Source organism: Opisthocomus hoazin, chromosome 4 (genome assembly GCF_030867145.1).
Source record: "Opisthocomus hoazin isolate bOpiHoa1 chromosome 4, bOpiHoa1.hap1, whole genome shotgun sequence".
Classification (NCBI taxonomy): Eukaryota; Metazoa; Chordata; class Aves; order Opisthocomiformes; family Opisthocomidae; genus Opisthocomus; species Opisthocomus hoazin.
This window is the reverse complement of record NC_134417.1, coordinates 75062290-75076305: the sequence shown is the minus strand read 5'-3', so window position 1 is coordinate 75076305 and position 14016 is coordinate 75062290. Positions and strand designations below refer to the sequence as shown.

At 43.7% G+C, this 14016-nt stretch overlaps 1 protein-coding gene across 2 annotated transcripts in view; it reads left to right on the top strand.

Annotated features, from left to right (window-relative positions):
* ARHGAP21 (Rho GTPase activating protein 21) overlaps positions 1–14016 on the top strand; it is a 122839-nt gene that overhangs the window by 60495 nt on the left and 48328 nt on the right. For both annotated transcript variants that reach the window (XM_075419539.1, XM_075419540.1), the window contains one exon: positions 10476–10568. In XM_075419539.1, the coding sequence (XP_075275654.1) occupies positions 10476–10568 (93 nt within the window). The remainder of the gene's footprint in view (positions 1–10475; positions 10569–14016) is intronic.

Sequence of the window (14016 nt, the reverse complement as noted above, 5' to 3'; positions counted from 1 at the left end):
GCAAGATTACTTTCTGGAAATTTTTCTGTAGCTACTTAAGCTATGAATTATAGCTCAACTGCTGCTTATTTATAGCAACATAGTACGCCGTATGCCTTGAAATACAGATCAAAGGGCACAAAGTGCTCTGGAAAGATAACAAAATTCTCACCAGCAGGAGAGAAGGTTGGACTTGTGCTCCTTCTGGGGAGAGAAGAGATGACTGAGGTGGAGGGTGTCGGTGTCAGTAGAAGCTAACCTGTCAGGGTTGTGTGTTATACCTTTACAAATAACAAAACGGGACAAAGCATGTAAGGCATTTTCTCTAGGTTTTAGTGTGATCTTAGGAGGCAGAGGAGGATGAAATTGTTTCTTATTTACATTGCTACAAGTTGTTCCTGATCCTGGACGTGTTGCGTCAGTAGCTTACGAGGAGAAAATCAGGAAAAGCATATCTCATTTTTCATCTTCACAAACATCATGTGAGTTCAGCAAAAGCAGGTATGCCAGAAACTCAGTGAAGGATTATCACGAGGATTCTTAAAGTAATTAACATTGGAAAATCAGGCCGAGCTGCCTTGGAGTGGCAAGGAGCTGTGTGTTTGGCTTCTGGCTGCGGGGAGTCCCTGGCTGCGGGGGTCCCCCACTGTGGGGATCCCCAGGTCTGTGGCTGCTGGCTGCGGGGCTCCCTGGCTGCGGGAGTCCCGGGGTCTGTGGTTGCTGGCTGCGGGAGGTCGCACCGCTGCGGGGCTCCCGGGGTGTGTGGCTGCTGGCTGCGGGGCTCCCCGGCTGCGGGGGTACCCCCCGGCGGCGGGGCCCCGGCCTTCGCGGCGGGTGCGGCAGCCGGGGCGGAGCGCGCTGCCGGCTGTGGCGTGCGCAGGAGCCATCTAGCGTCCAGTGCCGTGTATTTTCTTTCAAACGTCATTGGGAAACTTGGCTCTGTGAAGCTGCGTCTTTAATGAACAGTGGCACTATCTTAATGATAAACATTTTTCTCTTGAAGTCTGTGGATGATAACTCTCTTAATTCACTTGAGCTTTCCTCTCTCAAAGACTAAGCTGAGGGGGTTCAAGCTTTTCGTTTTTGTGAAGCAGTGTGTGCCACTGCAAAATTGTCTGTGTTTTGTATTGATTCTGAGTGAAGATTTCTGATTACCTGGACTTTCTGCTTTGCCGTTTTCACAGGTTAAACTTACCTTTAAAAGTTGAGATTTTTGTCAGGTTCAGCATCTACAGATTTAAGTGGATGAGTGTAGAAAGTGTCTTTATTACTATTGTCTTTTATTGAAAGCACTTGAATATTTTGTTCAAAGGAGCTGGCTACCTAATTAAGTCTAGAGGGCAGAAGATAAAAGCATGTACCGGTTTTGATGTATGCTAAGAGTGAAAGAAATATTTTTGTGTGGTTTTATGTTCTGGTATAGAATTTTAGTGCAACTGTGTTAGTATATATTTTGATCATGCTTCTGGCTTGAAAAAAGGGACAGGCCACTTGGGAAGAATACAGGAATGTGGTCAGAGCATGCAGGGATGCAACGAGGAAGGCCAAGGCCCACCTGGAATTGAAGCTGGCAAGGGAGGTCAAAAACAAGATGATCTTCTTCAACTACATCAGCAGCAAAAGGAAGGCTAGGGACAATGTGGGGCCGCTGCTGAATGAGGCGGGTGTCCTGGTGACGGAGGATGCGGAGAAGGCAGAGCTACTGAATGCCTTCTTTGCTTCAGTCTTCAGTGCTAAGACTGGCCCTCAGGAATCCCAGGCCCCGGAGGTAAGAGAGGAGCCTACAGAGAGGACGACTTTCCCTTGGCCGAGGAGGACTGTGTGAGGGATCGCTTAAGCAATCTGGATGTCCACAAATCCAATCTGGATGTCCACAAATCCATGGGCTCTGATGGAATGCACCCACGAGTGCTGAGGGAGCTGGCGGATGTCATTGCTGAGCCACTCTCCATCATCTTTGAGAGGTCCTGGAGGACAGGAGAAGTGCCCGAGGACTGGAGAAAGGCCAATGTCACTCCAATCTTCAAAAAGGGCAAGAAGGAGGACCCAGGGAACTACAGGCCGGTCAGCCTCACCTCCATCCCGGGAAAGGTGATGGAGCAGCTTATCCTGGAGGCCATCATGAAGCAAGTGGAAGAAAAGAAGGTTATCAGGAGTAGTCAGCATGGATTCACCAAGGGGAAATCATGCCTGACCAATCTGATAGCTTTCTACGATGACATGACTGGCTGGGTAGATGAAGGGAGAGCCGTAGATGTTGTATACCTTGACTTCAGCAAGGCTTTTGACACAGTCTCCCATGATATCCTCCTAGGGAAGCTGAGGAAGTGTGGGCTGGATGAGTGGTCGGTGAAGTGGATAGAGAACTGGCTGAATGGCAGAACTCAGAGGGTTGTCATCAGCGGCGCTGAGTCTAGTTGGAGGCCGGTAACTAGTGGTGTCCCCCAGGGGTCAGTACTGGGCCCAGCCTTGTTCAACTTCATCAACGACCTGGATGAAGAGTTAGAATGTACCCTCAGCAAGTTTGCTGATGACACCAAATGGGGAGGTGTGGTGGATACACCAGCAGGACAGGCTGGAAAGCTGGGCAGAGAGGAACCTGATGAGGTTCAACAAAGGCAAATGCAGGGTCCTGCACCTGGGGAGGAACAACCCCATGCACCAGTACAGGCTTGGGGTGGACTTGCTGGAGAGCAGCTCTGCGGAGAGGGACCTGGGTGTCCTGGTGGATGACAGGTTAACCATGAGCCAGCAGTGTGCCCTGGCTGCCAAGAAAGCCAATGGCATTCTGGGGTGCATCAAGAGGAGTGTGGCCAGCAGGACGAAGGAGGTTCTCCTTCCCCTCTACACTGCCCTAGTGAGGCCTCATTTGGAGTACTCTGTCCAGTTCTGGGCTCCCCACTTCAAGAAAGATGAGGAACTACTGGAGAGTGTCCAGCAGAGGGCTAGGAGGATGATGAGGGGACTGGAACATCTCCCCTACGAGGAGAGGCTGAGGGAGCTGGGCTTGTTCAGCCTGAAGAAGAGAAGGCTGAGAGGGGACCTTGTAAATGCTTACAAATATCTGAAGGGTGGGTGTCAGGAGGATGGGGCCAAGCTCTTTTCGGTGGTGTCCAGTGACAGGACAAGGGGCAATGGGCACAAACTGAAGCACAGGAAGTTCCGTCTGAACATGAGGAAGAACTTCTTCCCTCTGAGGGTGACGGAGCACTGGAACAGGCTGCCCAGGGAGGTTGTGGAGTCTCCTTCTCTGGAGATATTCAAGACCTGCCTGGACAGGGTCCTGTGCAGCCTGCTCTAGGTGACCCTGCTTTGGCAGGGGGGTTGGACTATATGACCCACAGAGGTCCCTTCCAACCCCTACCATTCTATGATTCTGTGATTAATCTTGCTTTTGGTAAGCAGTGAGATTTCACAACATCTAGAATAAAAGGTAATGCAAATGTTTTCCAGGAGAGCTCTAAATTAAGAATGACACAGATGGCTAAGAAACAAGTGAGGAATTGGTGGATTGTATCAGGTTGTCAAGGGAAAGAGTTAGGATGCTGTGGATGGGGAGACACCTTATGGCCAACAGCTGGCACAGAAGACAACCACCTGAAGTGTATGCACATAACTAAGGGAATGCCTACAGGACAGGATGATGGGGAGAGATATCATGCCTTTTTTTGAAGGCCTCTCTGAAGGCCCTGTGCACTCATGCACGCAACATGGGGAACAAGCAGGAGGAACTGGAGGTCTGCGTGCAGTTGCAAGTTTATGATCCCGTTGGGGTCACAGAGATGTGGGATAGCTCTCTGGAGTGGGCTAGAGTGCTGCAATGGATGTGTTCAGGCACTTTGTGAAGGACAGGTTGGGAGAGCATGGAGATCAAATTGTAAGACAGCAGCAGGGGTGCATGGAGCTCTGGCTTGGAGTGGGTGGGGAGCTGTGGCTTAGAGTTTGTGGTCAGGATTTGCAGGCAAACCCATGTTTTGGTGGGTGTCTGCCTGATCAGGGAAGTAGTAGATAAGGCTTTCTTCACACAACTGGTGGAAACCTCACATGTGCAGGTCCTGGCCATTATGGGGGACTGCAGCACCCTGCTATCTGCTGGAAGGGCCACAGCAGATTTACCCTAAATATTTTGTAGTTATTATTTGAAAGATTTCTATTATTTCCTACTTTTACTGCTCCAGGCTGTGACCTTAAGCAAGGCTGTTAAGATGCTTTTTTAACAGGTGCACTTTATCAGAAGATGTAGATCTTTTTCAAGGGATTTCTTGGTCACTGACTGGAAACTTGTGTCAGCTTCTAATGTTTTCTTGAGAATTTCTGTTCTACTGAGCAGCCTGTATTAACTTAGAAGTATTTCTTTCATGTGTTTCGAGGATGGTATACCATCAGCGTTCTTCCTGTTTTCTGGAGTAGCCCTGTTTCAAAATTTTACTTAATTTTATTTAGAAGTATCACACAGGCAGAAGTCTCCCAGGAGAGCATCGTAGCAATATTTGGACACAAACTGAAAAATACCTATACCTATTAAAAACAGAAATAGTTTGTATTAAAAATTTGCGCTCTTAACATGTGGTAAGCGGTGCTGGAGAAAACTATCTCCATTGCTGTGCTTGCTCTGGCAAATAGAATAGAATATTTCAGTTGGAAAGGACCTACAGTGATCATCTAGTCCAACTGTCTGACCAATCCAGGGCTGACCAAAAGGTGAAGCATGTTGTTGAGGGCATTGTCCAAATGCCTCTTCAACACTGACAAGCTTGGGGCATTGACCTCTTCTCTAGGAAGCCTGTTCCAGTGTTTGACTGCTCCCATAGTGAAGAAATGCTTCCTAATCATGGAACCATTTAGGTTGGAAAAGACCTTTAAAATCGAGTCCAGCGCTGCCAAGTCCACCACTAAATCATGTCCCTGAGCACCACATCTGCACATCTTTTAAATACCTCCAGGGATGGTGACTCAACCAATTTTCTGGGTAGCCTGTTCCGATGCTTAACAACTCTTTCTGTGAAGAATTTTTTCCTACTATCCATTCTAAACCTCCCCTGGCACAACTTGAGGCCATTTGCTCTCGCCCTATCACTTGTTACTTGGGAAAAGAGACCAGCACCCATCTCTCTACAACCTTCTTTCAGGTAGTGGTCCAGTCTAAACCTCTCCTGGCACAGCTTGGAACCATTCCCACGCATCCCATCACAGGATCCCAGGGAGAAGGGATCAGCACCTCCATCTCTTGTTTCCCTTCATCTGTAAGCTGATGAGAGCAATGAGGTCACCCTTCAGCCCCCTGTTCTCCAAACTAGACAGACCCAGAGCCCTCAGCTGCTCCTCACAGGACATGCCTTCCAGCCCTTCCACCAGCTCTGTTGCCCTCCTCTGGATGCATTCAGTTAAATTGTGGGGCCCAGAGTTGCACAAGGTATTCCAGGTGAGGCCACACCATCGCTGGAGACAGCGGGACGGTCACCTCTTCAGACCGGCTGGCTGTGCTGTGTTCGATGCACCCCAGGCTGCCGTTTGCGGTCTGGGCTGCCAGGGCACGCTGCTGGCTCCTGCTGAGCCCGCTGCCAACCAGCACCCGCAGGTCCCTTGCTGCAGGGCTGATCTCCAGCCACTCCTCTCCCCATTTGTACTTGTGCCTGACAGTAAGGCTCCATGTCTGACAGACTAGTAATGTGAGCTGCTGTACTGTTCTTTACTGTGTCACCTTGTAAGGAATTGCTGGCATGCTCCAAAAAATTTGTTCTTTCGATATGAAAGAGGAAAAATGTGAAACTCGTCTGACGCTATTTAGTGCAGAGCTGGAGAACTGAGTGTAAAACTTCCCCTGTGATAATGTGCTCTAGTTGGTGGACTTTGCAAGGAGGGAAGTTCAGACCTGCATATTGGACAGCATCTTGCTTTTGCCTGGTGACTGGGTGCAGACACAACCCAGTGGAGATTTTGGCACAATTAAATTGAAGTGTCGTGATTGTTAAATTTTGAGATGTGAGTTAAGTTATAAAATTACCCATTTTACTTGAAATTTATTTCTGTAATGATTGACTGCACATCTACAAGATTTATTCCCCCTCAGTTGGTCTGAGGAAAGCATCGTTAGCTTCTACTGTCAGAAGATACTGTTTAGCTTTGCTTGAGTTTTAAACTAAAAATATAAACATGCACTTTGAGGCTATGTAAAGGAAGTTCATTTATATGTTACTGATGGAAAGAAGTTTTGGGTTATATCCAGGTATGTAAAAGACCAAGGAGAAATGAAGAGCATGTATTCATTTACTAAAGCTTGGGACTCCTAGATTTTCTTCTCATTTTACTTGTATTTGGATATTACTGAGCTGTAAAATGAACCTGAAAATGTAAACAACACTTCAAACCTTTCATTCTAATTTTATGCCCCTAAATTGATCTTTAGGGTGGTGTTTCACTTTTTTAGTTTCAATATAGGCTCCTTCTGCATGCAGGACAAAGAACGAAGTTTAATGCGTAATCAGCTTTGTGAATTGGTCCATAAAATAGCTGTGAAAACCTGAAGTGAGTGCCTGTAGTGTTGAAAGACCTCTTGATATAGCTGACAGATCGCTCAAAAACAAGATGTTCCGGGAAGCCTTCAGTCTCTGGTCTCCATAAATTAGAGTTTTTGCCTCTAACTCAGAGTGGAAAGTGTATTAAAGATACTCTGTGTTGGATATTGAATGGGGAGTAGCCTTAATCTGCTTGACCTCTTGCTTTGTGTGCTCAGGTATGGACAAGGCATAAAGTAGCATTTGGGCGTTAAGCAAGCTACCAGTAGGTCACTAACCTTTTTAATGAGCATTTTGTAAAGGAAGCTGTGGTAGGCCCTTGGTGTTGGGCTAGAAGTATCAGATATTGTGTTATGAATTAAATGTGCCATAGGAGCACCGTTATTTTTATTTTAGAATCATAGAATCATAGAATGGTAAGGGTTGGAAGGGACCTTAAAGATGATCTGGTTCCAGCCCCCCTGCCATGAGCAGGGACATGTTCCACTAGACCAGGTTGCTCAGAGCTCTATCCAACCTGGCCTTGAATACTGCCAGGGAGGGGGCATCTGCAGGGTCTCTGGGCAACCTGTTCCAGTGTTCCACCACCCTCATGGTGAAGAATTTCTTCCTTATATCTAATCTAAATCTGCCCTCTTTTAGTTTACAGCTGTTCCCCCTTGTCCTATCACTACACACCCTTGTGAAAAGTCCCTCTCCATCCTTCCTGTAGGCCCCCTTCAGGTACTGGAAGGCTGCTATAAGGTCACCCCTGAGCCTTCTCTTCTCCAGGCTGAACAGCCCCAGCTCTCTTAGCCTGTCCTCGTAGGAGAGATTCTGCAGCCCTCTGATCATCTTTGTGGCCGTCCTCTGGACCTGCTCCAACACATCCATGTTCTTCTTAAGTTGGGGTCTCCAGAGCTGGATGCAGTACTCCAGGTGGGATCTCATGAGAGCAGAGTGAAGGGGCAGAATCACCTCCCTCGACCTGCTAGCCACGCTTCCCTTGATGCAGCCCAGGATATGGTTGGCTTTCTGGGCTGTAAGCACACACTGCTGGCTCATGTTGAGCTTCTCATCCACCAGTACCCCGAAGTCCTTCTCCTCAGGGCTGCTTTCGTGCCACTCTCCGCCCAGCCTGTACTTGTGCTTGGGATTGCCCCAGCCCACGTGCAGGACCTTGCACTTGGCCTTGTTGAACTTCATGTGGTTCACGCAGGCCCACCTCTCCAGCCTGTCAAGGTCCCTCTGAATGGCATCCCTTCCATCCAGCGTGTCAACCACACCACACAGCTTGGTGTCGTCGACAGACTTGCTGAGGGTGCACTCAGTCCCACTGTCCATGTCGCTGACAAAGATATTAAACAGCACCGACCCCAGTACCGACCCCTGAGGCACACCACTCGTCACTGGTCTCCGCCTGGACATGGAGCCATTGACTGCAACTCTTTCAGTGTGTCCATCAAGCCAGGGTCTTATCCAACGAGGGGTCCGTCTGTCAAATCCATGTCCTTCCAATTTAGAGACAAGGACATCATGCGGGACAGTGTCGAATGCCTTGCACAAGTCCAGGTTTTTCCTGTCACTTTTGGGATTGTAAATATCTCCAGTAAAAGATCAAGTGGCACCACTGGGAAGGATGTTTGGTGGTCGTGTAGAAGCTTGTACTTTAACTTCACTCTTCTAAGTGGTTGAAGCAATCTTCTGTTCATGGCATCTAGGTAAATTATTCTTGGAGGTTGTCTAAACTTGCTGAAATGTTACTGCCTCTTAAAGGATGAGACCCATCATGTGCTCAGTGTCTATTTAAATCAGCAGATTAAAAATGACAGATATTAGCTTTGGTTCACAAAGAGCATTTTGTATGTCTTGTAGCCATGTCCTGCTAATCAAATTATAAAGTATTTGGAGACTGAGCTGCCAGCTGGCATTTCGTGTTTTATAATTCAGTTGCTTTGTGTATAGTAGTTATCTGATTCTATCAAATCAACTTTCTGCTTATTCTCTAACAATATAGAGTTATTTTGAGAAGGCCATTTAGAGCTGTATGAGTAAGCCATTTTGTTTAACTGTTCTGTGGTAAAATGGCAGGACACTCAGGGTCTGCAGAATGAGGGCATTAGGCTAAAACTTGTATTTGAAAAATGTGATCGAGAGTCAGAGGGAAGTTTGGTTTTGTGCGATTTATTAAAATTCTTCAAACAAGCTTTTCACATATGGAAACTGAACCAAAAAAGGGGTAAGGGCAGCAGCTTATATTCAGTAAATAATGCTGTGGCTTGGTAGACATGGTCAGGTGGGATACTTACAGCTGTGGCAAAAGTACTTACAGAAGCAGTGCCATTTCTGCCCAGGTCAAAGATTAGTCACTGAAGAAGCGATTAGAACCTAATATTGCAGTTGCAAGGAGCATTTCTTTTATCAGCAGTGCCAGTTTTAAGCAATCCCTTTATTGTCTCCTGCTGTGTCTGCTTTTTCTGCAGTTTTTACCACCCTCTCCACTATGCCAGGGTTTCCTGGTAAACGGGAACCCAGACCCAGTTTATTTTCAATCCATGCCAGTTCCCCAGGCTGGCTCATCGTGTAGCCTCCAAAGGGTGATGGGTCCCCAGCTGAGAGCGTGGTCCGGGGGTAGTAACTGGTGGTAGGAGTTGGGAGGGACTGAGACTGTTCAAACCAGCACTGGCTCCAGAAAAGCCTGTCCCCCTGTCACCTCTGAGATTCTGCCGCTGGTTCTGTGGGTGCTCGCGTTTTGCATGGTGTGGGACAGGGAGGTCAGGAGACACCAGTAACACTGTAGAACAAATTAAGCTAGTGCAGTCTTCTGGCAGACTGGAAATGAAGTTTCAAATTTATTTCTGGGTGGGGTTTTTTGTTTGGGTGGGTTGGTTTCGTTTTGTTTTCTGTTGGTTTGATTTTTTTTTTTTTTTTTTAGCTCATTAGCGTAAAAATTACACCAGTGAAGCTGTGTAGAAGCTGTAAACTTATTCGAGCTACATACAGATGTAGCTCAGGACAGCATCACTGCATTTTAGTCAGCATTACAGCTATGGAGGGTTTTTGTCTGTGGTTTTGTTTGCGTGAGGGGTTTTGTTTTGTGGTTTGTTTTTCTGTGTTTTGTTTTTTACTGCAATACCCTCCCACCCTCCTCCGCTGCATCTTGATATTTGGAAGCAGTGGCTAGTTCAGCCAAGAATTACTTGGATATGGTGGCATGCATGTAAAAGTACAAGGTGCCTGTGTTTCTGGAAGCATAGAAATGAAGTGTGTACCGAGAAGGCAAGAAGAAATAAGTATTATGGTTTCTAACTACTGTAGATTAACTTCTACATTTACATTGTGTATATATGGATACGTATGGCACATGCAGACATTGTAATTTACTTTGAATTATACATTGCTTTTTGTATTTTGAGAAGTCTTTAAGAAAATTTTGGACTTCATCTTGGAGCATGTGGAAAAAACACTGTTAGAAAAATCAATATTACAGTTCCACGAGGACTATAAATCAATGTTATGTTTTTTTCTGCTGAGGAAAGATTTAAAAATTTTATTCTTCAATTTGGACTACTAATTGTTACTCATTTTGTCTGGCTTTGTATTTGCCAAATAGCAATCTAGAAGAAAAAGGGGTAATTCTTACTGAAAGGTGTAGGCATCAGCATGAGGACGAAGTAGCAATGAGATGAAGTGAACCTGAAAAATACCACTTACTGGGACATATTTGCAAGTTTAAGTTTGAGATACATCACCCTCCCTCCCTCTCCCTCTCTCCCCTCCCCTTTCTTTTTTCCCTAGACACCTAAGATATATTTACTATAACCAATAGAAAGGCTGTCTTTAGGACTCCTAGTCTCTCTTCCTTCGCTCACCCCAGTTTGAACTTGAGTATTTAATGTAATAATGAACATGGCAAGATTACTTTTCAAATTAATTCTTAAAGTAAGAACATTGTAATGTAGTATAATTAAATGCTTTTAATAAATATTCTTTCTTCCTCAGGAAAACAAAGAAATAGACTGGAACCAATGGATACCATATTCGTTAAACAAGTTAAAGAGGGCGGACCTGCTTTTGAAGCTGGCCTGTGCACAGGTACTGTTCTTCACCAGTAGCATGTTTGTGTACATGATGTAAAATACATACGATTTAAGCTTCTGTATATAGGTCTGTCTTCCACTTGAACCTTGTTATTTCCTTCAGAAGTTTGCAACCTCTCTTTTAAATTGTCCTCCAGTGTTTTTAATCTCAAAAGTACTGATGTGTTCTCTCAGGAGGTGCTATATAAAATATATTAAGGCATTAAAGTCTTAGTCTTCTTGTATTATTATTGTCTTTAAAAAAGTAAGAACAAGTGTATGAGAAGATGTGTGAGGAGAAAGAGAAAAGGGAGGAAAATGACACCTGTAAGCTCCTATTTCATGTGCTGTGTGGCAAATCGATAACCTCAAAACATTCAATTTTTTGTCGTTCAATTTAAATTACTCCATCTCCTTTAAATTAAATGGGAACAATCCAACTCTATCTCTTCTTATAAAATTTTGTTCAGTGGTTTGATGTAATCAAACTGGGGAAGAGAAAGCATGTTTTTTTGTGAAGTGCCAGGTACTTTGTTATGCTTTTACTGAAGTGTCGAAGGAGGAAAAAAAAGCTGTTAGAATGGGAATTCTTACAAGTGGTAAGACAGTAAGTCACGTAGATGGATACCACTACAAACACAGGTTTCTGTTCTTAGAAGTACAGCAAACCATAGGTTCTATCAAAGGATTATGTTTGTGTTGGTAAAGGGATGTTGATATTTTCTTTTGAAAATAATTATGTACATGCAGTTGACTGGAATAGAATAATTTTATGTTTTTTTCCTAGAGAAATGCAAAGATTCTAGGATGATCATGATTTAAAAACAGAGTACTAGATCCTGCTTGTACAACATAAGGCATTTTTTGTTTTTCAACTCCCCCTTAACTAGTTATTCAGGGAAGGGCTACTTTGGCATTATTTTAATGCTATTATATAAAGAAATGTTTTGGCTTGTTAAAGTGGAGCATATGTTGAAGTTGTATGGAGGAGCCATGTTAATTTCTAGTCTGTTCAGTGTTTGCCAAATTGAAAGAGATGAAGTCTGTAGAGAATGCTTTATTTTTAGGCGTAGAAGAGATTTTTAGGGGCCCAGAATAAAGAACAGAAAATAAATGAGAAAATATATTTTTAAATTACCAGAATATTCTTCTTGAACACACTGCTGATAGCAGTTATATCTAATTAGGTCATGCCACTATTTCTTGTTTAAAACTTTAGGGTGAAATATATTACTATATCTCTGTCTTGAAATTGTATTATAGAACACTCAGGGAATGATCAGCAAGGTAGATTGCTTAACCTCTGATACAGACAGTATACGCGTTTCCTATTTTGTGGCATCAACTGTATTGTCTTTTTTTTAATTTTTAAATTCAGCTTGGCTTTGTTTCATGGTCACATTAATGGAAAGAAAATACTCGAAAAATCTAATATGAATTTAAGTAGCTATGTATGTTTGCCAATTTTTATTTCCCTGCTGCAGGGTCCTTTGTAATACTGACAATCTCAACTCAAGCTTTGTCACCCAGAATCAATGATCTCTGTTTCAGGAGCCTACATGGCTGCTACTCACCAGAAAGCTTGGAATACTCTTGCAAATTTTAGGAATAGGTTACAATATCTTAAATGTAAGATAATTAATCTTGAGTATTTTTGAATACTCCTGTAAAAATATCTTTGTTAGAGTTAGAAAGATAATACTTTTCATATTAAAACTCTAAGGCATTTCATTAAAAAAGAACATATCTGTGATTTCCTAACATAAGTATTTTAGAAATACTGAAATACAGACAGCCAAAACAGATCTACATTTCCCATGTCTTGATCTTCATGCTGTCATTTATGTATATGCAAGAATATAAATAACTAAAATGTGTATGGAAAGGGAGATGGTTTAAGTGCGTTCAGATCAATTTTTAGTTTGACCAGAGGTATTTCATGGGCCACCAGATTAACAGATATTAGAAAAAGCCTTCATGCCTCTATACCCTGTTTTGCACTACAGGCACTGACCTTCCCCTTTTATACATACCCAAAACTGAGCAAAGTTGCATTTTGCAGTTACCTGTGCCCACTTCTTTCATGTAACCAGTTCTGCAGCGTGTCCCACCTGAGTATTTTGGCAAGTTCATTGTATTCATGTTTCAAGTAGACTTATTTCACTGCTGTGTTTCTTTGAAAAATAAAAACGACACAAGAATAGATAATAAGATATGACCTACTTTAAGGATACTGCTAATTATAGTTTTTAGTGGGAATACTGAGTAAAGATCTACATCTGTGAGTGAGTTCTGAAACAGTCCAGAAAAAAAAAATCACTTTTAAGTTCTGGAGAAAGACCTGGTGTGTTCTGAAGAAGTATTGCCATATGACTTAGCAGGACAGGGTTCAGAGCTTGTAAATAAGAATATGTTTTTTGGCAAAATCTATAGCATTTCTTTTTCCTGCAGCTTTTTGGAAGGATTTATTTTGGTGTGATACGGAGCATTTTAAAGTTAACTTTGTTTTCCTGAAAGTCCAGTTTCTTAGCCTAGTTACGTGAGGTGTCTGTGCGTATGCAACAGTGGGATAGGGCTTGCCATCCGTCACAGATGCTTATCTGTCATGTGGATTGTTAGCAGCCATTACGTGTTGCCACCAACCTTTCTGTCATCCCTTAGGAAGCAAGAGACAAAACTCTGAGAGTTTTCTCAGGCAAGGAAAAGGGTGATAACCAGCTGATAAAAGGGCATATATGAACTTTCATGAAATTGAAAATACTGCACCAATTTATTTGCATGATGTTACGTTGTGTGTACAGACCAAGTTAAAACCGGTCAGCAGATCCAGGTGGTTTGGTACGTCTGGAAATCCCTGGGATCTGTGCAGGGCATCTCTGCAGAGCACGAGCACTTGGAGCATTATTGCCACCAAGTCAGGCTGAGTATTCAGAGTCAACGGCTTTTTCCTTGCTTTGATTTGATCATGCCAGAAACACAAAAGGTGCTCTCAGTTTCTAAAGCAGTGTGGAAAAAGCCATTCCCTTTGCCTCACTTCGTGTGGGTCCTTTCTTTCAGTTCTTCTTTCTCCAGCAGCTTTGTAAAGCTCCCTACCTGCAATCCTTTAGACCATTTTCTCCTCATTAGTAAATCTCGGATACCTTTCTGCTCTTCTGATCAGAAATGAGGTAGATACTATCTCTGGTGAAGGAATGGGATGAGTTTTTCATCAAAAACTGAAAATAGCTCTACATGATATATTTGCCACTTAATTTATGACAATATGTGAAGCTCTTAATGAGGAAGGTGCAACAAACTATTTGGAGAAATCTGCTACAAGTAATGTTAGGTCTAAAGATTGGTCTATATGGATAAGAAATAACCCATTATGCTGTCCAGGACGCATTGAAGAGGCAGTAATGTCTTGGAAACAACCCAGATTATTCTGAGGAAGGAGGAAACTGGAGCCCTTCCTTCTGATAAAG